Source organism: Engraulis encrasicolus, unplaced genomic scaffold (assembly GCF_034702125.1).
Source record: "Engraulis encrasicolus isolate BLACKSEA-1 unplaced genomic scaffold, IST_EnEncr_1.0 scaffold_520_np1212, whole genome shotgun sequence".
NCBI lineage: Eukaryota > Metazoa > Chordata > Actinopteri > Clupeiformes > Engraulidae > Engraulis > Engraulis encrasicolus.
Genome location: NW_026945831.1, coordinates 1 through 27,815, shown reverse-complemented (window position 1 = coordinate 27,815; position 27,815 = coordinate 1). Strand labels below are relative to the sequence as shown.

The window sequence follows — 27,815 nt, the reverse complement described above, 5'->3', positions numbered from 1 at the left end:
CCCATTAACATGTCAATGCAGCCATGCCTGTGTCATTGATGCCGTCCACCATTCAAATGATCCAGAGGCAGCACTGTGTGGTGGTAGATTCAGTGGGACACTTTTTTAATAGCATGCTAAAACCATCTAAATTCATCAGAATGTTTCCAATGTCTCTATATTTTCCTTAAATAGGTTGATGTGATTAAATTAAAGAGGAGCTTATTTCAGTTAATTAACGAATAAAACACATTTTTACCCCTTGAAGACCAGCTGACAGCCCCTTAACAAAACCGAATCTTTCATGTTGAGTGGGTCACTTTGTCAGGTTGAGTGGGACAATATTTTGTGATCAAATCTGACATATAGGGGCAATTGAAAAAAAAAATTTAAGTATATGAAAACATTTATTAGAATGTATTGTCACCAAGTAATACAAAAATCACACATTTGTAGACTCATGGATATTATGGTTAAGGCCTATCCGCCACCGCCACCATGCCCACTGTTGGCACATCCACCCCATATCCACCACTGCAGCAGATATTTCATTTTACCACTATAACTTTTGAAGCGAGGCACATATTTGCACCAAACTTGGTTTGCTATCACAGCACAACATGATTGCAAACTGATTACATTTTGGAGTTAAACACTTTTAAGATGGTCAACTTTTCAAGATGGCTGACCTTTGGTTTGTGCAATTGCAGTTGCAGTTCATGGTATACACGTCTGGCTGTGGAGGGTGACTGCATAGTAGTGGTGTGGATCGGCACTGCCCTCACGATCCGATTCGATCACGATTCGGGAGGTAGTAGATCCGATTCGATTCGATTCTATTAGATCCAATCCGATTCGATTCAATTCTTCAATGCATTGAAATGCATTACATTTCTACTGAACGCAAAGCAAATGTTCAGCCATGATGAGGAAATACAAGTAGTCAGATACTGAGCAACAATTTATTGGCTGTTTTCTGTATCAGTCTGTATCAGTCTTGCAATGTTTTGAAGTGTTTTTATTTAATTTAACATTCATTTGCTCCCGAAATATCCATGGAAGTAATTGAAACTTAAAAAAATTGCCGGATTGATTCTGGAACTTGCTGGATCTGGATCTGGATCGTCCATGCCCCGGATCGATCCGGATCGCCGAATCGATCATTGTTGACACCACTAGTACATAGGCCCAGGTTTTTTTGCAGACAACAATAAATTACAAGGAATTTTGATATTGATATTGATAGATATTGATTGAAAATATTGCTAAATACAATATTAAGAAAAAAAAATGGAAGAAATTTCATGAATAAAAGCACTGTCCCACTCAACCTGAAACGCCCTGTCCCACTCAACCTAACACTGTCAGGTTGAGTGGGACAGTGTTTTAAGTGCAATTTTCATAAAAAATAAATAATGTTTCATTTTAAATGATGGTGATTTATAATAACACTCACATTATGATCCATTAAAAGCTTATAATATTCTTACCCCATAAAGTGTACATCGTGTCACCGTGTCATTGTTTCTGGAGGGAAGGTCAATAAAGCTACCAGAGCGAATTCGCCAGGAGCGAGGCTTCTTGAGCGACCAGAGCGGATTTTGAATTTTGATTAAATTCAAGCTAATCTTAAACGAATTCGCTGTGACGTGGTTCGGTGAAAACCAATTGGAACGTTCATATCAAGGAATATCCCATCTGTCAAGACAGCCGTTATGTGATTAGCTGAATCAAACATGTCAGTGCAGCGTCCAGAGCGAATAAAGCGAATTCATGGCGAAACTTCTTCAACCACCCCAGCTACCTGGGTCGCGTAGGTAGCGCCTGATGTACACGGACCATTAGGGTGCAGAAATACCCAATCACTTGCATGGTGTGAATTCTGTGAGGTTCAAGAGGTGACACAACTTGAAATATAAAAAAAGGATCATCTTTGTGATATCAGACCAATCAAATCATTGTTTCTTGTCCACTAGACATTCAGCAATAATCCACTAACAATATCTGTGATTGGGCAAAAAAAACAACTTTATTTGACCAATAACCCACTCAACCTGATGTCCCACTCAACCTGAATCTACCCTAGGCCTAACAGCCTTGGCCTTGACATGTATTCTGCATTCGGTAGGAGTACATTTGAAAAATAAATCTTTCCAACACTGCTGTAGGCAAGGCATGGCTGAGTGATTTAACTAGAGAAAGTACTTGGGTGGTTGGCGTTTAACGGCGTAACCCAAAAAGAAAAAGTTTTTCCAATTCCTGAAAAAAATGATGGAAAAAATTGGAAAAAATAGAACAAAATAAAGCTATTAGTGGTCCGTGGAATTTCGCCTAATTTTTGTCATTTTTGGGAAAATGTGCCTTGGTGTGACATTTCTGTAAGATAGCCTACAATAAAATTATTAACATTCTGTACATATCCCCCATGCTCTTTGTACTATTATTCCTTTAACCCCCACCCCACACACACTACTACTACCCACCCACACCCCCACCCACACCTGCCTATGCAATGTACAGACAGACAACTGTGATTTCACTGCATGGTTTCACTCTGCTACTACACAGTACTACTACACTACTACACTACAAATAAATCTCCTGGTATCCTTATATCCTTGCATGAGAGATGAAAAACAAGTAAGGATTGAGTAACACATTGCATAAGCATGTCACACCGCAGGACATGAAGTCACACCACAGGAAATTCACTGCATTGTGGCCCTTTTAATCCTTTTGTATACTACATGGCTGACCTCTGAGCTCACGCTAACTAAATAATGATATTGTGTTTAATCTTAATATGTCTTTTCATTTATAAAATTTAAGAGCAGTTACACCACAGGACACCATAAAATGAACCTAAGCATTGTGTGACAGAAAAATTGCAATATGTAGACATATTAAGGGGTGAATAATAGTCACCTTAAACTTCCACAATACTCTCCAACAACTGAGGTACTGACTGGTTGACCTTGTAGTTGGCCTTTTAGCCACAATTTGTGTTACGAAATTGAACTTGTAGTTAATATTACTGTCTTGACTTAATATAAAGTTAATATAAATGCTTGATACATTATTCAAAATGTTGTTGGTTAATTTATATAATGTTACGAAAAAACACGTCACGTCACGTCACGTCACGTCACGTCACGTCACGTCACGTCACGTCACGCCACGTCACGTCAACCACCCACTTATATCTTTGATATAAGAATTATGAAAAAGTGTCTAGTTCTACCATTTTATTTAACAAAAAACCTGCTTAACCATAGGCCTAGTATTATTTTGCTGCTTCACGCAGCCAGTATCCTACTAGACCACACTCCTAAGGCAACAACCCTGTCAAATGAAGGCAATGAACACAATATGTTGGACATTTGGCGTGTGTGTGTGTGTGTGTGTGTGTGTGTGTGTGTGTGTGTGTGTGTGTGTGTGTGTGTGTGTGTGTGTGTGTGTGTGTGTGTGTGTGTGTGTGTGTGTGTGTGTGTGTGTGTGTGTGGAGTCAGTAAGAACCAGGGATGAGAGAATGGATAAACAAAATAGGCCTACAAATAAACCATAAGATAGGCCTACATAACATCATACACGCCATAACAAGTCTATTACAGATCAGCTATTGCTGCCAATGGTGGACAAGCGAAACCTTGTGACTGTGAAAGCTTTATCCAGCTGCGGGTTAATTATGAACATCACACACACAATCTCATCTCTCCCGTGCTGAGAAGGTACATTACGCAACGTTATGCGATTAAACACATTTTTTATATGTAGGCCTACACATCATGCAGGTATATGGAATGTCATATCTGCTGTTGGGTAATGTCATTCTGCTATTACTTTCTGTTTCATTGTGAGTGGACTATGTTGTTTCTAGAGCTTTCCAGAGAGAGAGAGAGAGGCCCTCTGTGCATTTGAGTTAGACACCCCTGGTGTCTGTGTGTGTGTGTCTGTCTGTCTGTGTGTGTGTGTGTGTGTGTGTGTGTGTGTGTGTGTGTGTCTGTCTGTCTGTGTGTGTGTGTTTGAGTTGGTTTGCAGCTCTGTAATACGCTGTCTAATGCTGTATTTCAGTGTTTCCCAGCCTTTTTTGTGTTGCAGACCCCCTGAGCCGTTTTGTCTTAACGCGAGTAGGCTACCTCCTAACTTGTGTATCTCCTCTTCTGTCCCTGTGTGACTATATTCCATTCATTTGTTACCTCCGCCAAAGTTATGTTTTCGGTCGCGTTGGTTTGTCTTTCTGTTTGTTTGTCTGTGTGTTTGTTTGTCTGTCAGCATAACGCATAAAGTTATGAACGGATTTGGATGGAACTTTGTGGAGTTCTTGGAAATGACTTTTTGGTGGTGATCCGGGGATCACGATCCGAAAGCAGCATTTAAAAAAAAGATTCTTCACCATTGCTAGCCAACAAATCTAGATGCCCCTAGTGACTGCAAATTGAATTGCAAATTTGAAGGGCAGATTTTGACATTCCAGTTTCTAACTCCACAAAAAGAAGGCAGAAAGACTTTTAAAAAAGACGGTGTAACAAATATTCTATGAAGCAGCTTCCTTGGCGAATTTCTAGTTCATTACATTTGTCCATGTACCCCCTGCAGTGTGTATGCGTACCCTTAGTAGTGGATGGGAATCACTGATGTATATGGTGTGGAGGGCTTTAAAAGTCAAGAGGAGTTGGCCTCAGCCATGAGTCAGAAGGCTAAGGCACTGCACGCCAGGGACCCGGGTTCGATTCTGGCCCGACGTAATTTCCTGACCCTCCCCTGTCTCTCTCTCCCACTCATTTCCTGGCCCTGACTCGCATGTTTTTTTTTCCAAAGTCAATCCCTTGAGATATTCTATGTGTATTGTATGTTGTTTCTAATGTGGCAGGCAATATACAAAGTCAGTGGCATAAAATATAATCTATAATGTTAAAACATTTCCCCTCTAAGCCAGTTGAAGATGCACAGACCTCAGTCTCCAGTGTCCAGCTGTTTGTCTATGAAGAGTGACAAGTCCATATACAAGTCCATAAATATCAACTCTCAACCTCCTCCACAGTGAGTGCTATAATAGTAATACTAATTTTTTTCCTAAACTTTATTTTAAAACAATAGGCTACTGCACTTATCAATATTAATGCGGACAGCCGTGGCATAGTGGTTAGAGAGGTGAACTTAAGATCAGAGGGTTGCAGGTTCGAATCCCACCTTTACCAGTCCTACTCTATTCATGCTTGAAGTGCAATTGAGCAAGGCACTTAACCCCACATTGATCCAGGACCTCTAACCAATACCCTGTAAAATAACTAAAGTTGCTTTGGATAAAAGTGTCAGCTAAGTGTAATGTAATGTAATATAATCAATAGCTCAAGATGTGTATTTATGATCTCTGTCGCCAGGACGTCTAAGATGCACAGACCTCAGTCTCCAGTGTCCAGCTGTGTCTCTATGAAGAGTGACAAGTCCATACATCAGCCCCCAAATATAAGACCCCAACCTCCTCCACAGTGAGTACTTAACTAATACTAGTAGAGCAGATTAAAGGCCTTTTTTAAGAGAATCGTTCACTTTGGTATAAAAGCATGAAATTTGGCACAGATACTCTCTAAGGGTCACTTTTTGGAAAAAAAGCGCTGGCCACGCAAAAATTCAATATGGCGGCCATTTTTCAAGATGGCCGCCACTGCTACTGAATGGTTAGTGTAAAACCCATTAACTTTGGTTTAAAAACATGAAATTTGGCTCAAATACTCTCTAAGGGTCACTTTTTAGTAAAAAGCACTGGTCACACAAAAAAATCAATATGGCAGCCATTATTCAAGATGGCCGCCTTTTCTACTATTGGTTAGTGTAAAAGCCATTTACTTTGGTATACAAACATGAAATTTGGCTGAAATACTCTCTAAGGGTCACTTTTAAGAAAAGAAGCACTGGCCACGTGAAATTTCAACATGGCACCCGTTTTTCAAGATGGCCGCCATTGCTACTAAACGATTAGTGTAAAAACCATTTACTTTGGTATTAAAACATGAAATTTGGCTGAAATACTGTTTGAGGGCCATTGTTTTGGAAAAAATGCATTGGCCACCCAAAAATTCAATATGGTGGCCATTTTTCAAGATGGCCTCCATTGCTCCTCAAAAGTTGGTGTAAAAGTTGTTTACTTTGGTATAAAAACATTTGTTTTTTTCAGAAATACTCTCTGTGGGCCACTGTTTTGGAAGAAGGCCCTGACTACACAAAAAATCAATATGGTATCCATTTTTCAAGATGGCTGCCATTGCTAATGCTGTTTTTAAAATTGGTACATATACAGTAAATCATGGTCTAGAATCACATATCCTCTATTCACATGTACAGCTGCAAAGGTCTGTGCAACTGAAACCCAATTTAAAACATATGCATCTTTGCAGCCACACTTGATAGTTTTTCACAATTTTCTGCAATTGTTAGATTTGCAGTCCAGAAGACCTCCCATTGTTTACCAAGCTTTTTCTGTCCTCAGTCAGCAGGACTCTCTGCTTTTGGTTGACCTTTGGTTGCTTATGGGCAAACATATCAAATCTAGCCTCATCAATGTGGCTGGACCATCCATCTCTTGTGAAGTGCTCTCTGCTGAATGTCGATTTCACTGTGTTGTCTCCATGAATGACCTTTGCTCAGCCACAGTCATACAGTAGCTGAGTTACTTGCCATTGATGCATCATCAGTCCCCAATTCTTTTGATCAAGATGTTCTGCCATGGATGATATTGTCAGATTGGCGCAAGCTCTTGCAGATGACCCACACTTCCATCAAGTTGTTGGCCTTGGAGAGTGACTAAGTCCAGTCACACAGCAGTCCATTCAGAACCTCCTGAGGCTAAGCTCAGTGACATGAGCTGGAGAAGAGAGATGGTGTGCTGTACCGCTAGAGGGTTGATCACGGCAGGTATGTGTATCAGCTGGTGCTCCCCAAATAGTTCTGGAAGACAGCACTAGAGGGTGTGCATGATGAGGTTGGGCCCTATAACTTGCCCGTGCCCAGTTTTTATGGCCTGGCATGGCCAATGACATCGAAGAGAAGTGCTTGAGGTGTGAGTGCTGTTTCAGATGGAAATTTGTTCTTCAGAGAGCTGCACCAATGGAGAGCATTACGCCCATGTACCCACAGGAGCTCATCTGCATGGACTACATCTTTGTCTCTGGAACAGACAGTTGTGACACACAAAACATCTTTGTCATCACTGAAAACTTTATAAAGTTCTCAGTAGTAGTACCCACATGAGACCAAAAAACATTCAGTGGATTGGGGATGAGCATTCGTCCTGCAGTCGAATGTGGTGCTTTATTACAGTGGTACGGCCATAGGTGAGCTCATCTGTGGCAAATAACTGTGGGACACTGTTGACGTCTCTTCCAATGCTCAGGGATAGGTGAATCCTCACGTTTGAATATGAGTAGCCCAGAGGATGACTCAGGCGCACAAGGAGCATGTTGGCTGGGATCAAATGAGGTGACACATTGGGTTAATGATATCTGCAAGGACACTGTGGTCAGTCATGTTGCAAAGCACAATGGGCAGGGCAGGATTAAGATGGACTGGGGTCCCTAGGCTACAGTTTGACAGGAAATTTCGCTGCAAAACTACATGGCCAGTGTCATTCCGAGGTAAAAATTAAGAATAACATATATGGAGACAAATCTGAATACTGCCTCTTGTCACAATTCTGTCTTCCACACTCCCCACCCCCCTTTAGCCAACTGGATCCCCCTGGCAAGTGGGGGCCCCTAGACTGCAGCCATAACTAGCTTGTGGGTTAATCCAGCCCTGACGATGGGAAATTTACAGTTTGTAGCAACAGTACACCACCTGGCAATTGACAATGTTCATGTGGTCCAGTCTTTCCTAATCCAACAAGGCCAGTGGTGTATAGCTTTTGATGAGCCGGTATGGTGAGAGCTTTGCGACCCCATAGCCTGACAGTGTGTGGGCGCTTTGTGGTCTCATAGCCTTAGGCAATAGCTGCCATCAGAGTGAGCTCGGAAAAGGGATTTCAAACCAATTTTTTGAATGCAGTCTTGGTGGAGATGGTCAAGGACATTGGTGCTAATCTTGAAAAATTGCTGCCATATTGAATTTCTGTGTGGCCACTGTGCCTTTTTCCAAAACAGTGGCCCTCAGAGAGTATTTATGACAACTGTCATGTTTTTATACCAAACAAAATGACTTTTACACCAACCATTTAGTAGCAATGGCCGCCATCTTGAAAATGACCGTCATATTGAATTTTTGGGTGGCCAGGGTCTTTTTCAAAACAGTGCCCCTCAGACAGCATTTCAGCCGAATTTCATGTTTTTATGTAAAAGTAAATGGTTTTTACACTAACCATTTAGTAGCAATGGCGGCCATCTTGAAAAACGGCCACCACATTGAATTTTCGCTTGGCCAGTGCTTTTTTCCTAAAAAGTGACCTGTAGAGAGTATTTCAGCCAAATTTCATGTCTTTATACCAAACTAAAAGGGTTTTACACTGACCATTAGTAGCAGAGGCGGCCATCTTGAAAAATGGCCGCCATATTGAATTTTTGCGTGGCCAGCGCTTTTTTTCTAAAAAGTGACCCTTAGAGAGTATTTTCGCCAAATTTCATGTTTGTATCCCAAAGTAAGTGGCTATTACACTAAGCAATAGTAGAAAAGGCGGCCATCTTGAAAAATGACCGCCATATTGATTTTTTTGCGTGGCCAGTGCTTTTTACTGAAAAGTGACCCTTGGAGAGTATTTGAGCCAAATTTCATGTTTTAAACCAAAGTTAATGGGTTTTACACTAACCATTCAGTAGCAGTGGCGGCCATCTTGAAAAATGGCCGCCATATTGAATTTTTGCGTGGCCAGCGCTTTTTTTCCAAAAAGTGACCCTTAGAGAGTATCTGTGCCAAATTTCATGCTTTTATACCAAAGTGAACGATTATGTTACTAATCTGCTCTACTATACAGACAAACCTCTTTCTAAACATTATGTTAAACCTGTGTAATGTGTGATGTGCTATCTTCATAGCCAAGTAGACCATGTGTATGTGTGTTGGAACAAGGATTAAGACATCCAAGGCACTCTTCTTCTTCTTCGTTAAAAAAGTTTTAAATTAAAAATTAATGGTTGAACATTTTAAAGATTGCCAACATATTTCGGCCTGTAATGTATATTTCACTATATTTAAGAATGTGTATATTTCCGTTGTCAAGGACGTCTCAAGAGCACAGACCTCAGTCTCCAGTGTCCAGCTGTGTGTCTATGAAGAGTGACAAGTCCATAGAGCAGCCTCCAAATATAAGCCCCCTATCTCCTCCTCGGTGAGTACTATAATGTCGCCTATTCCCAGCTGTTTTTATGTATTTATATCTCAGGTATAGTGATATCTTAATGTGTATTATGTGCGTTTATGTATCTGTGTATCTCTGTCACCAGAACGTCTCAGAAGTGCAGATCATCATCTCCAGTGTCCAGCTGTGTGTCTATGAAGAGTAACAACTCCATAGACCATCCACCAAATATCAGCTCTCAGCCTCATCCACAGTTAGTGCTGTACTGTACTACTACTAATAATAAGACACAATTTTCAAAACTTTATTTTAACCCCTTAAGACACGGCATAATAAAGTAGCTGTTACCAGAATGGTAATGACCAAGTCGTAATGGATTACTAAAGTCCCTGTGCACTGTCACAGTAGTGTAGTACTAAATTAGTTAACTTTCAACGTCTATTACACCGTGCCACAGGAGGTAGGTAAGAGCGTTGCTGGTTCGAATCCCAGTCTATCCATTGTCCTTAGGCAAGTCACCTAACCTAATTATTATTAGCTAATAATTTGGTCCTTGTCATTTTTGCCCTTTTGTTGTTTAAATTCACTGTAAAGATAGAAAAATGCAAATTCAACTCATTGGACATTATCTACATCAGTGTATTTGTTTCCAGAATAACAGAAACGGTTCATAATGGTCATTCTCACTGAGAAATCAAGAGAAATGTCTAATTTCAGGAGGGAGGCTAATAATATCGTCCTCAACTGTATGTGTGTTTATGTATCTGTGTATCTCTGTCACCAGGACGTCTCAGAAGTGCAGATCATCCTCTCCAGTGCCGAGCTGTGTGTCCATGAAGAGTGACCAGTCCATGGATCAGCCCCCAAATATCAGCTCTCAGCCTCCTCCACAGTTAATAATAATAATAATACACATTTTTCTAAACTTTATTTTAAAACAATCCTGCATTTATCAATGTTAATGTGGGCAGCCGTGGCATAGTGGTTCGGGAGGTGAACGTAAGATCAGAGGGTTGCAGGTTCGAATCCCAGTCTATCCAGTGTCCAAGTCACCTAACCCCACATTGCTCTAGGGACTGTAACCAATACCCTGTAAAATAACTGTAAGTGGCTTTGGATAAAAGCAATAGCTGTGTAATGTAATGTAACATGCTCAATATGTGTATTTGTATGTATCTGTTGTTAGGATGTTTAAGAAGTGTAGATCATCATCTCCAGTGTCCAGTTGTGTGTCTATGAAGAGTGACAAGTCCATACATCAGCCACCAAATATCAGCCCCCACTCCCCTCCACAGTAAGTATGTTGCTAATATGTACAGTATAAAGAGGTGTCTTTATGGCAAGTAAAGTGTGACTGAGGCACCAGGCCCCATGTATTTAGGGGGCCCACACATAGTCCGATTTCTGAAAATATATATCTGGGGGGTCCATTGGAGCTGATTGTAAATAGGGCCCAGCTGTGTGTCTAAGTAGAGTGACAAGTTAGTCCAGCCACCAAATATAAGCCAGAACTCTACTCCACTGTCAGTACCTACATTAATAAGTAAATAGATACACACATTACAATAAATAAATACCATTTTATTAAGACAACAGCACTGTGAGAAAAGAGGTACCGGTAATCCAGACAGTAATGTATTTGTCATCACATTTAAGCCTGACCATTATGTACTAACACTCTCTAGACTGTAAAACCTCTTCCTCACTTGTGCACTGCTATCCTTCATGTAAGGTGCAGTATACAAACCCAATGACTTAAAAGGTAGATCATGATGTAAAACATTGTACCCCCTCAAGGGAATTGAAGGAACGCAGTCTCGTCTACGGTGTTTATTGTAAAACAATACTGTATTATTATGTTATTGATAACGAGTGTTATTTGTGTATCTCTGTCACCAGGACATTTAAGAAGTGCAGATCATCATCTCCAGTGCCCAGCTGTGTGTCTATGAAGAGTGACAAGTCCATACATCAGCCCCCAAATATAAGCCCCCAACCTCCTCCACAGTAAGTACCTGAATAAATAGATAGATAAATACATTTATTAACAAACTAAAACAACACCACTGTGAGAAAACAGGTTCTGGTAGTCCAGACAGTAATATATTTGTCATGACATTTAACCATGACCATTATGACCTTACACTAACTTCACTGTAAACCCTCTTCCTCACGTGTGCACTGTAATCCTTTGTGTAAGACGCAGCATGCAAACTCAGTGACTTACCCCTTCAAGGGAATTGTAGGAACGCAGAGCCTCGTCTCCAGTGTTTATCTTAAAACAATACTGTATTTACAGTATAATTGATAATTGATAATTTATGTGTATACAGTGTGCATTTATATGAATTCATGTATTTCTATCACCAGAACGTCTAAGAAGCACAGATCGTCATCTCCTGTGCCCAGTTGTCTGTCTATGAGGAGTGACAAGTCCATAGTCCAATCCCCAAGTATCAGCCCTCAGCCTCCTCCACGGTAAGTACAGTTCTATAAATGTCTTTTAAAAAAAAAAAAAAGAAATCTAAACATAGCATAACGGGACGTGACGTGACGTGACGTGACGTGACGTGACTTAACATGACTTAACATGACTTAGCATAACACTCCTTTGGCTCCATGGGGACTATCAACACCCAAATGAACATCCCTCCTTTTGTCTCTTCTCTCCTCTCTCCCTCTCTTCTCTCATCTTCTCTTTCCTCTTCCTCTCCTCTGTGCTCTCTCCTCTACTTTCTCTCATTCTCTCCTCTCCTCTCCTCTCCTCCTCCCATCTCCTCTCCTCTCCTCTCTTCTCCCATCTCCTCTCCTCTCCTCTCCTCTCCTCACACACACACACACACACACACACACACACACACACACACACACACACACACACACACACACACACACACACACACACACACACTCTCTTGATGTTTCACTCACCACTTTCTGCAGGCCGTGTATGAGCAGCTACAGGCAGCTGGAAGGCCAAGCAGAGAGTGGAAAGAGGCCCCAAAGGGCTCAAGGTAAGCGGGTTGGTTTTGGGGTGTCAGGTTCGAATATCACTGTAAACCAGGGGTGGGGAACCTTTTTCATTTGAGGGGCCACTTCAAATTCCTCCAAGGGCCGTAAAAGTCATCCAAGGGCCATACTATGAACACAAACAATATACACACTTTAGGCCTATATTGAAGGCATCCACCTTTAAATTAGACCCTACCTTGGTTATGTCCCAGTTGAAGTTGCTGGCATTTATAACCGCCTCTACACTTTGGGTCTTCCTGTGGCTTTTGGCTTCTATTGCATACACTAGCACTTTAGAAGTCTAGCACTGTAATGTTATCATATAAATTAGTACTACATGTGTCAGGGTCGAAACCCACATCACTGTTCACGGGATCAAGTGGTGGAACTTCTGAGGTCCTCAGTTAGCACAACACCATAAAAATGGCTGAAATGTCAAGCCGTGTTACCGTCAATGGTGTTACGCATCAGCTATGACAGTTGAGGAGGAGTACGTTTTTGCCAATTTATCTCCATATTGACAGACAAACAAACAAAATAATTTGTGTTCTAGGGAGATGGGTTTGTCTGCTCTGTTTTTTCTCCTAAAAAAGTGCCGACTTGTTCCCCTGCACTGTTGACCGTAACACAGTTGAGTAACACGGTTGACTGTTTTGAAAGTGTTTTTGTGCTATTGATCCCTTATGTGTTGGAAAAATCCTATGAACAGACACTAGGGATTATCTCTGGAGAAATGACATAGTATTTGTCCATAACACCGTTGACAAAATAATCAAGCAAATGTTCGCTTTCATTAGAGTATTTATCAAATGATTTAATATTAAGCTTGGGAATTTGTTTGTTTGGAAACTTTAATATATACACTATGTAAACATGTAGGTCATGTAGTTGAAAAAAAATACTGATAATTGACATTTTGCTTTTGCCAAAAGCGCAGTCGAATCGTAGAATCACTCCTATGTCTATGTCTGCAGGGGAAGTAAAAAACGTAATTTCAAATTCTTTGTATGACCAGTGCATAAAGAAATTGACAATATAGCCGACTTGACTTGACTTGACTTAAATTCTTTAATCCAAAGGTGATTTTAATAATCCCACTATTCACACGCCTCTTCAAACACACTCTGCACATGCCCATTTCACCCGGGCCAGTTGAATTGGTGATTAATCGCGATTAATGTTTTTAAATCGATTAACGCATTAATCTATTAAAGTTGAATAATTGATTAATCATTTGCATCCCTACTTGCTGGATGTGTTTTCCTAAAATCTCACTTCCTTTCTTTTAATGGTAAGTACAGTTTTAGGCTAAGTAGGTTTCTTTTCTTATTTTTTAAAACAGAAGATGAAGTTCTACTGAAAGTTATAGAGAATCATAAAGCGAATCTGAAGAGGAAGTTTGAGAACATTTCTGAAGGTATCATCACACCTGGAGCTGAGACACACCTCAATAAGATCTACACAGAGCTCTACATCACAGAAGGAGAGAGTGAAGGGGTGAATAAGGAGCATGAGATTTGGCAGGTGGAGTCCGCATCGAGAGTGCAAACCACAGAAGACATACAAATCAATTGCAATGACATCTTCAAGCCTTTACCTGGACAGGAGAAGCATATCAGAACTGTGATGACCAAAGGTGTGGCTGGCATTGGGAAAACAGTCTCTGTGCAGAAGTTCATTCTTGATTGGGCTGATGGATTAGCCAATCAGAATGTGGACTTCATATTTCCGCTTCCTTTCCGTGAGTTAAATTTGGTCCGCAATGGTACTTATACTCTCCACAACTTGTTGCTAGAATTCCACCCTGAGCTGAAGGAGCTAAATGATGCTGAAAGATTGACAGGCTGTCAGCTTGTCTTTGTCTTTGATGGTCTGGACGAAAGCCGAATTTCGCTTCAATTCCAGTATATACCAAAAGTATATGACATGACACACAAGGCCACAGTGGATGTCCTGATGGCGAGCCTCATTCAAGGATCTCTACTTCCCTCTGCACTCATCTGGATAACCTCACGACCAGCAGCAGCCAGTGAGGTACCTAGTGATTATGTTGACCAAGTTACAGAAGTGCGAGGATTCAATGACCCACAGAAAGATGAGTATTTCAGGAAGAGAATCAGTGATGAGAGTCTGTCCACCAGAATCATCTCTCACATTAAGGAATCCAGGAGTCTCTACATCATGTGTCACCTTCCAGTCTTCTGTTGGATTGCAGCCACCGTGCTTCAGCAGATGGTGCAACAAGACAAGACCCAAGACATACCCAAAACTCTGACAGAGATGTTCATACACTTCCTGCTGATTCAGACCCTCAGGAAAAAACAGAAGTATCAAGACGGAAATGAGGCAGATCGGATGAGTTTCCTGGAGTCACAGAAAGAAATAATAATGAAATTGGCAGAACTTGCTTTCCGAAACCTGGAAAATGGCAGAGTCATGTTTTACGAAGAAGACCTGCAGGACAGCGGCATTAAGCCCATTAACATCACAGAGGCGTCAGAGTACTCTGGCTTGTGCACGAAGATCTTCAAAGAGGAATCTGTATTTCAGCAGAAGAAGGTGTACTGTTTCGTTCACCTGAGCATCCAGGAGTTTCTGGCTGCCCTGCATGTTTTTGTGTCTTACACCCACCTGATGGAGAGTGTAGGGACTTTCTTCTGCTTGGAGGACAGCCTCAAGCGGGCAGTAGGCAAAGTGCTGGACAGCACAAACGGACACCTTGACCTTTTTCTGCGGTTCCTGATGGGGGTTGCTCTGGAGACAAATCAGAGACTTTTGACAGGGCTGCTGAACCGGACACACGATACTACGGACAGCATCAAGGAGACATGCCAGTACATTAAAGGGCTGAACAAGGAGCATTTATCACCCGAGAGATGCATCAGTCTGCTGCAGTGCTTGTCTGAAGTGAACGATGACTCCATACTGAAAGAAATTCAGCAGTACCTCCAGTCGCCTAAGGACTTCAAACAGAGGTTATCTCCTGCTCACTGTTCAGCCATTGCCCATATGCTTCTGCTGTCTGAGAAAGTTCTGGATGAGTTTGACCTAAAGAGCTACAACACATCAGATGAGGGACGCAGGAGACTGCTACCAGCTGTAAGGTGCTTTAGGAAGGCAAGGTGGGCTTCATTTTCACCACACACACACACACGCACACGCATGCACACACACACACACAATATAACAGATGAAAGGAAGATTTGGGAGAATTCTTGGTGCTGCAAGGTGCTTCACAGCAGCCCATTTAATGTATAGATGGGTAATGTGTGGAGAGTACTAATAAGCACATCTTGCTAGTCTATGTATTGGAGGCATGCTTCGAGTACACTTTGACACACAGTTTGACACTTAGTTGCCATTATCCTCCATTTAAATGTGACGGCTCACACGCTATTTACACATACCCAGGAAAAAGTTTCTTCCCTTCTCTTTCTACCACTCAAAAGTGGGGATTTTGGAGAAAAAAAAAAAAATATGTTTGTATAAACAGAGAAAAATGGAGACTTGAATGGCTTTGCACATGTTTAACGTATTCATGACAGCTCTAGCCTCTAGCCTCTCTGCAGCATACTGTATTTTTGCTGAGTTGTTGATGGTGTGAACAAGGATATTTGGGAAAACGGAGGGATGAATATTTGTTTATCAAAATACTGTCTATGTGTAAACAGTGTGACAGGTTGAATTTAAGGGTGCTCATTATCAGCATTATAAAGGCAAAGGCACATTTTTGTGCTCACAAATGATAGCTGGCACTTTGATCATATGTACAGGTATATTTCATATTACCGTCTCATTCATACTCTATGTCAGTTTGGAAAAGCACCTTTGTTTTCCTTGGCCAGGCTAAACGCATGTAAACTTAGCCAGCGGACGTGTGGAACTGTGAAGAGATCCCTGCTGTTTGCTAATCACTTGGTGGAACTGGATCTCAGCTGCAATGTCTTGGGGGACTCAGGAGTTGCTGCAGCTCTATCGGGCCATCATAGTCACCTGCAAATCTTGAGGTTGGAAGATTTTGAGTTTGTGTGTGTTGACCTCTTTGTTTTAAGTCTTTGACTTTAAGCATTTAAATAGATACAAAATATATTAGTTTCCATGATGTACAGTCCATACTGTTTTTGCAAGGATATATTAAAACAACAACTGCATGGAAATTGTTTATGTGCCTGTAAAGTGGACATGTGAACAGGTGTAATGCTATAATTAGTATGAATGTATAGAATCTTGTTTTTGATTTGGCTAGATTCAAACTTTCTTTTGTCACTGTCTTTCAGACTTAGTGACTGTGAATTGAGTGACAAGTGCTGTCAGATTGTCGTCTGCATACTCAAGTCAACAAACTCTATAATGGAGCTGGACCTGAGTCATAATGACCTGGGGGATTCTGGGGTTGAGCTTCTCTCCAACGAGCTGGGAAGGTCGCGATGCAGACTGCAGACATTAAGGTTGGTGACATCACATCACTTTACTGAATATGTTGTACTACTGCAGTTTTCCCTTGACAGGAAATGTCCCCTGTTTGCAGCAATAGAGCAATATTGCATCACGAACGTGGGCTCCCCCAAACACAGCAAACAGAAGCAGTGTAGGGGGTACGCAACACAAAAAAGGTTGGGAACTACTGATAAACAGGATTACAAAATCTATTACACACATTCACACACTCACACACACACACACACAAGATTCAAGTTCTACTGAAGCTTTTATTACATTCATAATAAATCAGCATAATCTGGTGGCTCAATGATTCAAGACGGCATTCCATTAGGCCAGTGATCTGGGACCTATTTGTATCTCAATCGCCTCCAGAGCATGGCCGTGTGGAAATGCATAGCAACTTTAAAACTTGTTTTTGGAGTATTTAATAGCACGATGTCATACCTTATGTTTAACTTCTTATTACCTCTTCTTGTTTCATCAGACTGTCTGGTTGTCTCATCTCAGTGGAAGGCTGTACATTTCTGGCCGCAGCACTGACCTCCAACCCTTCTCAACTGAAACAGCTGGATCTGAACTACAATCATCCTGGAGAATTAGGCGGGGAGCTTTTATCTTCTAAACTGGAGGATCCTCTCTGTAAACTGGAGTCACTCAAGTATGTCATCTGAAACCAATACAGTATAGGGAAAAATGTGATATCATTCAGGTTATTCATTTGAGTAGAGACTGGAGAACAATATTTATTAAGATTTGAAGATTGAATAAATTGAATATCAGATAATCATAGAAAAGTTCTCTCAGCAAGCAGTTAATAAATAACATTGTACTTGAACCACTGCAGTCATGAATATTCAACAGCTACAAACGGGCATTTGTTGTAAATGAAGAGACTTCCTTTATTACCAAAATGTATGCTGCCCATTCACAAACGTAATATTTTTCATAAATATTTACTTGAATAATCTGTAACAACTGGAAGTTACTTAAGGTTACCTAAGATAAAACCGTGAGCTAAGTGTAATGCACTCAGCACATCTTTGTATTCTTGCTAAAGTGATACTCCAGGATTTTGAAATAGGACCCTATTTCCAAGTTAGCCAGAGTATTGATATACAGTAGACATGTAGAGATACTTTATATATATTCCAAGCAGTCCTTGTAATTCCAGAAGATCTGGTGTTAGGCTATCACAAGTGAACGACGTTTTGGGTGGCCTCTCACTAAAACAATATGATACCCAATCCACAAAGCACAAAAATTATTAAAATTATTATGCCAAACTATCAATGAAAGTGTCTGTGTTGATAGAGTAATGATTGAAATGAAACAAACCTTGCCTTCGTATCCTCTCCTCTCCTCCTCTTTTCTCCTCTCCTCTCCTCCCTTCTCCTCTCTGTTCCTTTCATTCCTTCTCTTTTTCTCTCCTTCTCTCCTCTCCTGTCATCCCTTCTCCTCTCCTCTCTTGTCCTCTATATTCTCCCTTTTGTCCTCACCTCCTTTCTCCTCTTCGCTCCTCACCTTCCTTTTCCATTCCAACTCCTCCACTCCTGTACTCTCTTCTTTTCTTCTCCCTTCTTCACTCCGTCTTTACATGTCTTATTCTCTTATCCTGTCCTCACTTCACTCATCGTCGCCTCTCCTTTCTGCTCCTTTACTCCCCTCTACTTTCCACTTCTCTGCTGTAATTGCCTCTCCCCTCCCCCTCCTCTCCTCGTCTCCCTTCTCTTCTCTTTACCTTTCTTCTCTTTTCTCTTTTCCTTTGAATTCCTTTCCTCCCTTCTTCTTAACTCTCCTCACCTGTTATCACCTATCCTCTCTTTGTTTCTCCTTGTTCTCTTGTCTGCACAGCATTCTCCACTGTGCAGAAATTAGACTGAGACCAGGCGTGCGGAAATGTAAGTCAATCCGTGTTTTCCTGGTGTGTGTGTGTGTGTGTGTGTGTGTGTGTGTGTGTGTGTGTGTGTGTGTGTGTGTGCGTGTGCGTGTGCGTGTGCGTGTGTGTTCTATTCAATGCAGTCTCCCCCCAACTAGTCAATTTCTGACTACCTTTGACCAGACTGCAATTTTTGACATTAAGGATATACCTTCGACGTCACATGTTGACTAAATGGCCTAAACCTAAACCTTTCCCTAACCCTAACTGTCAGGGAAATTATGCTGCCACAAGAGGGCACCTTTGAGGAGGACGTCATAGTTTGACTCCAAAGGCATACCTCAGACGTCAAAAATTGCAGTCTGGTCAAGAGTCAGAAATTGACTTGTTGGAATGAGGGACTGTAGTTCTATCTGACATGCTGTTTTGTGTGCAGATGCCTGTGATGTTATACTGGATCCCAACACGGCCAATAGAAGCCTCTCTCTCTCTGAAGAGAACACAAAGGTGTTGTGTGTGAAAGATGAGAAGCCATATCCTGACCATCCAGACAGATTTGATGACTGGCAGCAGGTACTGTGGACAGAGGATCTGTGGTTGCTCACACGACAGAGAATCTGTGGTTGCTCGCACGCACGCACGCGTGCACACACATTTAATCTACTTTGTATGCTTTGTTTGTCTTTTTTAGTCTAGTCTTGTCCTTGTGTGCTATTGCAATGTCTGTCCAAATGTTTATTGATTATTGTACTCCCAAAATGCAAGACAAATTCCCTTCGGGGCAATAAAGGTGTATTCATATTAATGCACACACACACACACCCTTTCCCTAACCCACCACAGTGAATATGTCTCCTCGTGTCCTCCCTGTATGTTTCAGGTGTTGTGCAGAGAGGGTCTGTCTGGACGGTGCTACTGGGAGGCTGAGTGGGGTGGGGATGGAGCTCGCATAGCAGCAGCATACAAAAGCATGAACAGGAAAAAACGCAACAACCATAGCCTGGTGGGGTACAACCCAAACTCCTGGACTTTAGACTGCTCAGCGTCTTCCAGCACCTTCTCTGTGTGGCACGACAATAAGCGCACCGAGGTGCCTGCCACCTCCTCCCGCTCCAGAAGAGTAGGAGTGTACCTGGACTGGCCGGCCGGCACTCTGTCCTTCTACAGCATCTCCTCTGGCACACTCACACACCTGCACACCTTCCACTCCACCTTCACTGAGCCCCTCTATCCTGGGTTTAGGATTACATATGTTGACTCCACAGTGTCCTTGTGTCACATTACTTGACAACCACACACGCACACACACACACACAGAGTTGCACATTTCAAACTTTAACAGAGTTACTGAAAACATTCCCACCTGTAATCCGATGTCCATTCACCAGTTTCAGACTAGGGTGCATCAAACATTAATGTTAAAGGGTGGCACAATAGAGGCTTGCAATTTTGAACTGCAGTGAAAGGGTGTTTTAGATTAGAAGGTTAAAGGTGTGTTTTGAGGTTGTTGTGATCAAAACTAGTAAAAAGAATAATTTGAGAGAGTGTTCCAGTTGCACCATAAGCAAAGCTGAGGGTTGGCTTTTAAAGTGACTGTTATGATTCCTGCCACAATAATGCTCTATAATGATGATAGTCATGGGTAAACAGTTAGGTCGTCAGACTTGTAGCCCAAAGGTTGCCGGTTTGACTCCCGACCCTCCAGTTGGTGGGTGGAGTAGTTAACCAGTGCTCTCCCCCATCCTCTTCCATGAGGTCTCCTGAGCATGGTACCGTCCTGCCACACAACTCCCTTTGGGCGCCATTGGGGGCTACCCCCTTGCACGGGTGAGGCATAAATGCAATTGCCGTTGTGTGACCCTGGCTCAAGATGGCAGGCAAAATACATTTTCTGCTGGCATAGATGGTAACCATTTAGACCAAGTATTCCAACTACGTTTACAAGTTTCAGTTTGAATGTGAAATGTACTGAACGTGCAGTGTTTTTTTTACCACATGGAACTAGTGTTGCTTGAGTGTGCAGTGTTTTTGGTCATTGATTCGGGTGAAGTATTCAATGTTGTGATTTATTGTGTATTTATTTATTTATTTTATTTGTTTTTTTTTTGTTTATCCCTATCTTTAGCAGCTAGCATTAGGTAAAATAGCAATGCCAAGTAATGCATCTTACCTAAGTACCTAAGTATCCTCTGTCCCATTTTGCACGCCCCCTTGAATCATACATACTGTAGCCTATGATGTTCCTCAAAATGAATGATAACCAATAACTTGATTTTTGACTTCACTTGTCACGCAATTTGTGAGCTGTTTGTGTGTACAGATATCAGTAATAATTTGGACAAACTCATTTTGGTCCAGGGGCCAGACCAGATGCTATTTGATCTCACATGGGCCAGAACAGTAACGCAGTTGCGAATTGTCACTATTTCTGCTTCATATTGGAATTATAGGCCCTATTTTTATACTGCTAGTCAATCATCATCTTGAGCTGGCCTGGCTCTCACACAGACCCTTTCGTGCTTCGTGCATCTTCGTTAAACTTCGTGAGCTCACACAAGGGTCTGGAAATCTTAGACGAGCCCGAACGGAATCAGATATTTCATAGCCTGTCCGATCAGAATCGCAGGGCGTGATCGCGGGGTGGGGTATATACAAGTCAGTGGTTGAAGTGGTACTGATTTTAAAAAAGCCACGTGAATTCTCCAATCAGGTTCGATCTGTTTTTAACACACCCACGCCTTTCCAGAGCTAAGCGATTAACAATATTCAACAACCATCGCGTGAGAACAAGATTAGATGACAGCAGATATATCAGGAGCATTAAATGGTTACCAAAGAAGACATTTGCTTTCAAGTATTAAAAACCTGAAATATCAGACAACCGCAGCAAATTTTGGAATGGGCTAGAGATTTACTTTTGATTTTGATTCTGGGGCTGGATTGAACCATTTATCGTCTGACACCCCTAATATAGAGTGTGCCAAGTGGAGTGGAGATCAGGCAGCACTTTTCAGTCGTCAGTACGCAGGCACAGCGGGACAACAGCTCATGAGAGCAGGGGGATCTTTTTTTAACTAAAGTTGTTATTTATTTATTAAGTCATTACGACAGAATAATGTTGTTCCAGTAAAATTCATGCATGTAAAATGTTAAGAACGGATTCAAAATGTCTTGTTGAGTGGATTGATTAAAAATATGACATTGTCTTTTATTGTAAATATTTGCAACACGGCGCAGGAGATAGGATGCGTTTGTGGAGCACTGTCAGTATTATCAGGGGACATTTTCCACTGTATTTTCTTTTGTGTTAAATTAAAAAGAAACTATTTTTGCGAAAGTGTTTCCTTGATTTTGTGAATCATTGTGGCTGATTAAATATCCCTTCACCTACATATATATGGGTTGCACGCAGGGCCGGCCCCAGCCTTTATGGGGCCCTGAGGAAAATTTTATCCAGGCCCCCCATACCACCACGTATGGCTCCTGTTTCCATTGTGGCAGCAAGTGGTACATGAACAAGAAATATATGACTAGGGAAAATGGTGGCGAGTTCATTTCTTCCTGGAACTTTTCTGCTGATGGGGCCCCTGGTGGCGTGGGGGCCCTAAGCCATCCCATAGTTCGCTTATGCCTCGGGCTGGCCCTGGTTGCAAGTGTTTGTAAACACCCTCGGCTGCACACCCCTGACTGCGCACTCTTCAACCTCTGATTGTTGAAAACTGCTGTCAATCAAAAAATGAGCTCACATGGCTGGCTGCTTAGCATCTCGACCCTCCTCACAACAAAAATGTTTGTAAACGTGAAACCAGAGAACATGGAAGCTTTGAGAACGGAATCTCTCATGGACTCCCATTATAGCCCCGTTGGCAAACGCAGCCAAGTGAAAGATGAATGGGAGCCTATTGGGCTAAATGGCTCAGCAGGGATTGGTGACGGTTCTGTTCTCTGGTTTGTAAAGATGTGTGCACATTCTGTACCTTATCATGGAAGTTGTAGGCTATTAGAAGAAAAGTTAAAGGTTCCTGACATGACTTTGTTCTCCCAAATTATTCACGACCAGAGCTGACGACAGACGTACTCTGACTGATCCTCGCAGAGACATCTACGGTCACAGACATCAAAATCCCCCACCACCGTCCAACATGTTAATTGAAGGTGCTCAAATCCTTAAGGATGAGCGCTGTCATTTCCTTTACCCCCTTTACACTTACCGCTTTTCCACCACCTTAAATGCAATAAATAACAGGTGTCCGCAACAATCCAAACATTACTTTGAACACATCGACATCTGAAGTCAGACTTAAAACTACAAAACAAATGGCAAAGTGCCGTAAAGTTGTTTGTCACGTGTTACGTCATTGCTAGAGTTTAATTAAGGGTAATTTTCACAAATCTAGCACTAGACAAGATGCAAACGTGTCTGCAAATGCTTTCACTTACTCCTATCTATCGAACGCGACTTCATTATTTCTAGGGAAAAAATTACACGGACAGATACAATTATTAGAAGCATACAGCCCCATTGGGACCCATTCATTATTTACTTGGCTGCGAGAACATACTGTAGCTGCAGTGCCACTCCTGGCCACCAGCTTGTGACCGTTCTCGTAGAGATTCTAGTTTCTCTGGTGAAACCTATGTATACAGGACATGGCTGAACTGCCCTGGAGTAAGTTTCACTGTGCCTAATTGTAGTCTTGTAAAAACATTAGCAGTACGAGGGACGCTGCTTAGGCGTTTCGGAGGCCCTCAGCATAACTGGTCTGGAGGTCCCCCTCATAATTTAATAATAATAATAATCTACTAATATTTTTATTAGGGGTGGGCAAACATGAAAATCTTTAATCGCATTAACTCAATGACTTTCTGTGATTAATCGCGATTAATCGCATAGCGCGCGCGAAACCCATAAATAAAATAAATAATAAATAAAATAAACATATTTTTAAATTAATAAAATAATATAATTAATAATAATTTGCATATGAAGAGTTCAGATGCAAAACCCCCTAACTCCATTTCTGAAATCCTGCACTTCTATATTTTTAGAGAACCCCGTTGTTGGTTTGGTTTACATTCATGTACTTGATAATACATATAAATAGTTATATTACATAAATAAAATTTTAAAATATGCAATTTTGATAGCTTTGTATTAAATAAAAATGAATTAAGATTATTTTCTGAAATGGCACTTAGGGGGTTTTGCATTTGAACTCTTCATATGTACTGTGTAGATAACCTATGTAGGTCTAATATAATATTCCACAATGGAAATGTAGGCTACTTGCCAACCTATCAGTCTAAATGTAGTAGGCTATATTCCTATCCAATGTAGGCCTACTAATGAAACAAATTATTGCATACAATATTACACTAGGGCTATTTAAGATTGTAGGCTACTGAAACTGATATATTAGAAATTATAAACTCAAATTAGGATGGTCTACATGGGCCTACAAGAAAAAAAGAAAAAAAAAACTTGTCACTTAAAAAAACTATATGTTAAAACGGCTTGCCATAGGCGTGCGTCTGTGAGATATGTCCCGCCTTCTCTCACTGTCAAAGACTCCCACCTTCTCTCTTATCTGTCGCTATTTTTAAGGTGTTTCAGCGACTAGAAACTAATTGACTGTCTGTTGGCATTGACAGCAATTACATCTTTCAAAACAATAACGTTGACATGACTAACACTATCTTAAATGCTGACGAAGTTGCCGATGTCGCGAAATCATAGCCTACCATGTTGATGCAGCCTACTATGCACGCGCAGCGCCATGTAGATACCAAAACGTTGCGTGAGGAATGTAATATCTCGCGGTCCACTTTTTGATCAAGGCTTTAGTAAGTCCGCGTGGCGTTATTGACAGCTGATAGACAGCCAGCACAACAGTACCCTTTTCATGCTGACCGTACAATGGACTAACCTTGCGAGCTGCAAAGGCAAGCCACATGCTGCTCGAGAGTTGCGCAAGGAGGACCAGAACTGTGTAGCCTACCGAAAATGTCCATTCAGAAGTTGACGTCCTTCTGTAGGCTATGCCTGTTTTGTTTTGACTACTTTTCTAGACATTCTTCTTCTCTGTCAGCAGTCACTGGAAGCAGCAACAAATGCGCTGACGCTTTCAAAATAAAAGCCACGAACGACGGTCATGAAAGGAAAAAAAGAAAAAAATGTGAAAAAAACCGTGAAAAAAACCTGCTGCGTTATAGCGTTAACAAAATTGTTGACCTCAATAGTTAACGCACCGTTAACGCGTTAACGTTGCCCAGCCCTAATATTTATGTTTCTTACTGTAATTCAATATTTTTTCAGTAGGTTTTTTAGTCAAACTCAACTTAAAGGTACACTGTGTGAGATTTTTAGTTGTTTATTTCCAGAATTCTTGCTGCCCATTCACTAATGTTACCTTTTTCATGAATACTTACCACCACCATAAAATTCTAAGTATTCATTATGACTGGAAAAAATGCACTTTTCATACAAGAAAAGGGGGATCTTCTCCATGGTCCGCCATTTTTGAATTTCCAGAAATAGCCATTTCTAGCTGCACTTGCACCATACTAGAAAATCTTAGTTTATTACTGAGTAAACTTTCATAAAAAGATCAAATTTGTCCTAAGCACTCTGCGTACTCTGCTTATGTCTAGCGGCGGCCCAGATTGGTTCTACCCATTTGGGGGCCTTGTGCGAAACATGGACATGGGGCCCATTTGTTGGGGGGCCGACCCATCGCGCACAGTGTCACGGTCAGCCAAACACCACTAAAGGCCACATAGGGGCCATCGGTATAGACAGTCGGGACCCTCCGGCCACCGACAACCAGGCCATCCGAAGCCAGCAGAGAGCACACAATCCTCAAGGCTGTCGCAACCACAGACAGGGCAAGGTAACCAGTAGTAGGTACATGCAGCAGAGACGCGTAAACAGTCCAAGCGGCAACAAGTCGGGCCCAGCGGGAAAGGGGCGCGAGACGACACAGGGCGCAGACGCCCATGACAAGTCAACTGTGATGCCCCTGCAGCAGACGGCAGAGCATGAAGCCGAACTAGCCAGACACAGAATCCAGTCGCCGGGGCGTGTACGCCTACCGGCGCCCAGAGCACTCATGTGAGACCATCCATAGCAAGGCCAACAGAGCGAACAGTCGTAAGACACCGAAAACTCGAAGGGAGAGCCCGGAGTGGGGTCACTCCCTTACAGTAGTAGCAGTCAGAGTGGCATCCTGACCCCCGGACATACCACTCATGAAGTGGGAAAACATGAAGAGCAACAGGAGAAGGAGCGGTAACGCTCCAACATACCAGTAGCAGCCGCAGCTGCAGTGGTGCGGGCGCCAAGGGCACTCTTAAGAAGCCCATAGCGAGTCCACGCATAGCCAAAGAGCTCAGGGGGATGACGTGCAGCAGTCGGCCTACGTGCCACAGTAGAGGACAATGAAGGAAGGAACCCGGGGCTTCACCCAGGTCAGGAGGAACCTCTGGCGGTCAGGAGGAACGAAATAGAACAAACAAAAATGTTTTCAAAGAAGCTGTCAGACTGATGATAACGTGACTCTCGGCAGACGAATGTGGCTCTAGCTCCGCAATCATTCATTCACTTAGTCCTCCGAAGGCATGGTTTTATATAAAAAACAGTGCACATGGTCCCGCTCAAACATTTGGGCCATTGACAGTTATGATGGGGACCAGCGTTCGATTCTGGACCGAATAGGCTACTAAACAAAACAGAAAAAATCCTTGCATGTGATTGAAGACGCCTTTTGACATTTTAATGATGTGCTACTTTAAATACTCACATATTCAATAATACAGTAGAAATGACTTGTAAACATTTGAGTCCATGCGATTCTTTTCCCTCTTCTATGCTTAAACTGACTTTATAACATCTCTGAAAATCTTGCTATCATGATTGGTCCAGTCGCCTGGAAGTGCACCTGACAATCCACCCAGATCCACACGTAGCTTGCAAAGATGAGCAAAAACACGCACATCTGGAAAGTGCCTTATGGTTCTCGCAGCTTTCAAAATTCATGACCATTTACAAATGTCTTTTTCATCCATATTTACCAAGTAAAGAAACTAATATTGACTGATCTGATAAGAGTAGATTTTGCAGCCAAAATGTCTGGCTGGTAGTTCAAATGGTGCATACACATAGAGAAGATACATCTATTCATACATACGTATGTGACAGGGGAGCATTTCCATGGACCTCCTGACAAAGAATATTTGGAGAGATCGAGTGTGCACCATTGACTGCCAATAGAAATACTGTATTAATGCTAGTAACTTCTAGTGTAACTTCTAGTCTAGTGGTCTTGGTATGCAGTACTGCTCCAGTATGCAACAAAATGAGAAAGTCACAATTATTTTGATCCATGTTGAAACCACAATTATTCAAACATTTCTTTCAGTTTCAGAGCAAGATAACTGTCTTCACCTTATCTTCTGAAAACAAAATAAATGTTGGATGTTTTGACAGTGCACTGAAGTGTGTGCATCTTTTAGCAAAGAAAAAGACCAAATGAACTACAGTAGGCTATTTCTTGACAATATTAGCTCGGAGATCTGCAAAATGAAAACCACAATACAATTTTGATTAATTGTACAGAAGTCCTAAATCAGATCTCAGAAACTTCTTACACCTTATGATTGTTGTCATCTTCATGATCAACATTATGACCTTCACATTATCCTTTTTTTCTCAACCTGTAGCAAATTGTCAAGAAAATGACGGGAGATTAAAGATGGCCTCTCAACGTCATTTAATTAATATTGCCGTGTTCCCAATTGTTATTGAATGTGTTACGCGTTGGTCCTGTTTTAAAAAACGTTCTGGTTGCTTTGTTTCAAGACGTTTTTGCAAGCTGGCAAGGTGGCTTGTGGAGAAACGAGAGAGTGTTCCGTGTTTCTCGTGGAAATGCGTCTCTGATTGGCTCACTCCTCCTGCTCTCGAAGAAACGCGTCTCTGATTGGCTCAGTCCTCCAGTTCTTGGAGAGAATGTAATGGGAAACAGAGTCGCCACTTCCCCGGGTGGTACTGCACTATAGGGGCGCCAACGGAGGCGTGCAGGCTCCATTCAGGGCTGTGCTCTTTCGACAGCGACCCCTAGGCGAGCTGCAGGCACGGAGCAACCAGAGTGAGCAGGCTTCATGTATGAGGCTTTGTGCTGTGTGTGTACCTGAGAGTAGCAACCAGCTGATAGCTAAGCTAAGCTA

At 41.8% G+C, this 27,815-nt stretch overlaps 2 protein-coding genes across 2 annotated transcripts; both read left to right on the top strand.

Annotated features, from left to right (window-relative positions):
- Window positions 1-4,991: 4,991 nt before the first annotated feature.
- LOC134444353 (uncharacterized) lies at window positions 4,992-11,744 on the top strand. Its single transcript, XM_063193694.1, has 5 exons — window positions 4,992-5,019; window positions 5,361-5,468; window positions 10,449-10,556; window positions 11,162-11,269; window positions 11,633-11,744. The coding sequence occupies exons 2-5, from the start codon at window positions 5,371-5,373 to the stop codon at window positions 11,742-11,744; spliced, it is 426 nt and encodes a 141-aa protein (XP_063049764.1). The 5' UTR covers window positions 4,992-5,019; window positions 5,361-5,370.
- Window positions 11,745-12,212: 468 nt separating this feature from the next.
- Window positions 12,213-20,652, top strand: LOC134444354 (NACHT, LRR and PYD domains-containing protein 3-like). The gene is made up of 8 exons (XM_063193695.1): window positions 12,213-12,276; window positions 13,617-15,396; window positions 16,120-16,281; window positions 16,552-16,722; window positions 17,202-17,375; window positions 18,569-18,615; window positions 19,030-19,166; window positions 19,474-20,652. The coding sequence occupies exons 1-8, from the start codon at window positions 12,213-12,215 to the stop codon at window positions 19,879-19,881; spliced, it is 2,943 nt and encodes a 980-aa protein (XP_063049765.1). The 3' UTR covers window positions 19,882-20,652.
- The last annotated feature ends 7,163 nt before the right edge of the window (window positions 20,653-27,815 follow it).

Excerpts from the sequence above, each read along its gene's own strand:
- LOC134444353 (XM_063193694.1), top strand. The coding sequence starts at position 5,371 with ATGCACAGACCTCAGTCTCCAGTGTCCAGCTGTGTCTCTATGAAGAGT. Across the intron at positions 5,469-10,448 it reads AGACCCCAACCTCCTCCACA|GATGTTTAAGAAGTGTAGAT; the intron begins GTGAGTACTTAA and ends ATCTGTTGTTAG. Across the intron at positions 11,270-11,632 it reads AGCCCCCAACCTCCTCCACA|AACGTCTAAGAAGCACAGAT; the intron begins GTAAGTACCTGA and ends TTCTATCACCAG.
- LOC134444354 (XM_063193695.1), top strand. The coding sequence starts at position 12,213 with ATGAGCAGCTACAGGCAGCTGGAAGGCCAAGCAGAGAGTGGAAAGAGG. Across the intron at positions 16,723-17,201 it reads TGCAGACTGCAGACATTAAG|ACTGTCTGGTTGTCTCATCT; the intron begins GTTGGTGACATC and ends TTGTTTCATCAG. Across the intron at positions 18,616-19,029 it reads GAGACCAGGCGTGCGGAAAT|ATGCCTGTGATGTTATACTG; the intron begins GTAAGTCAATCC and ends TTTTGTGTGCAG.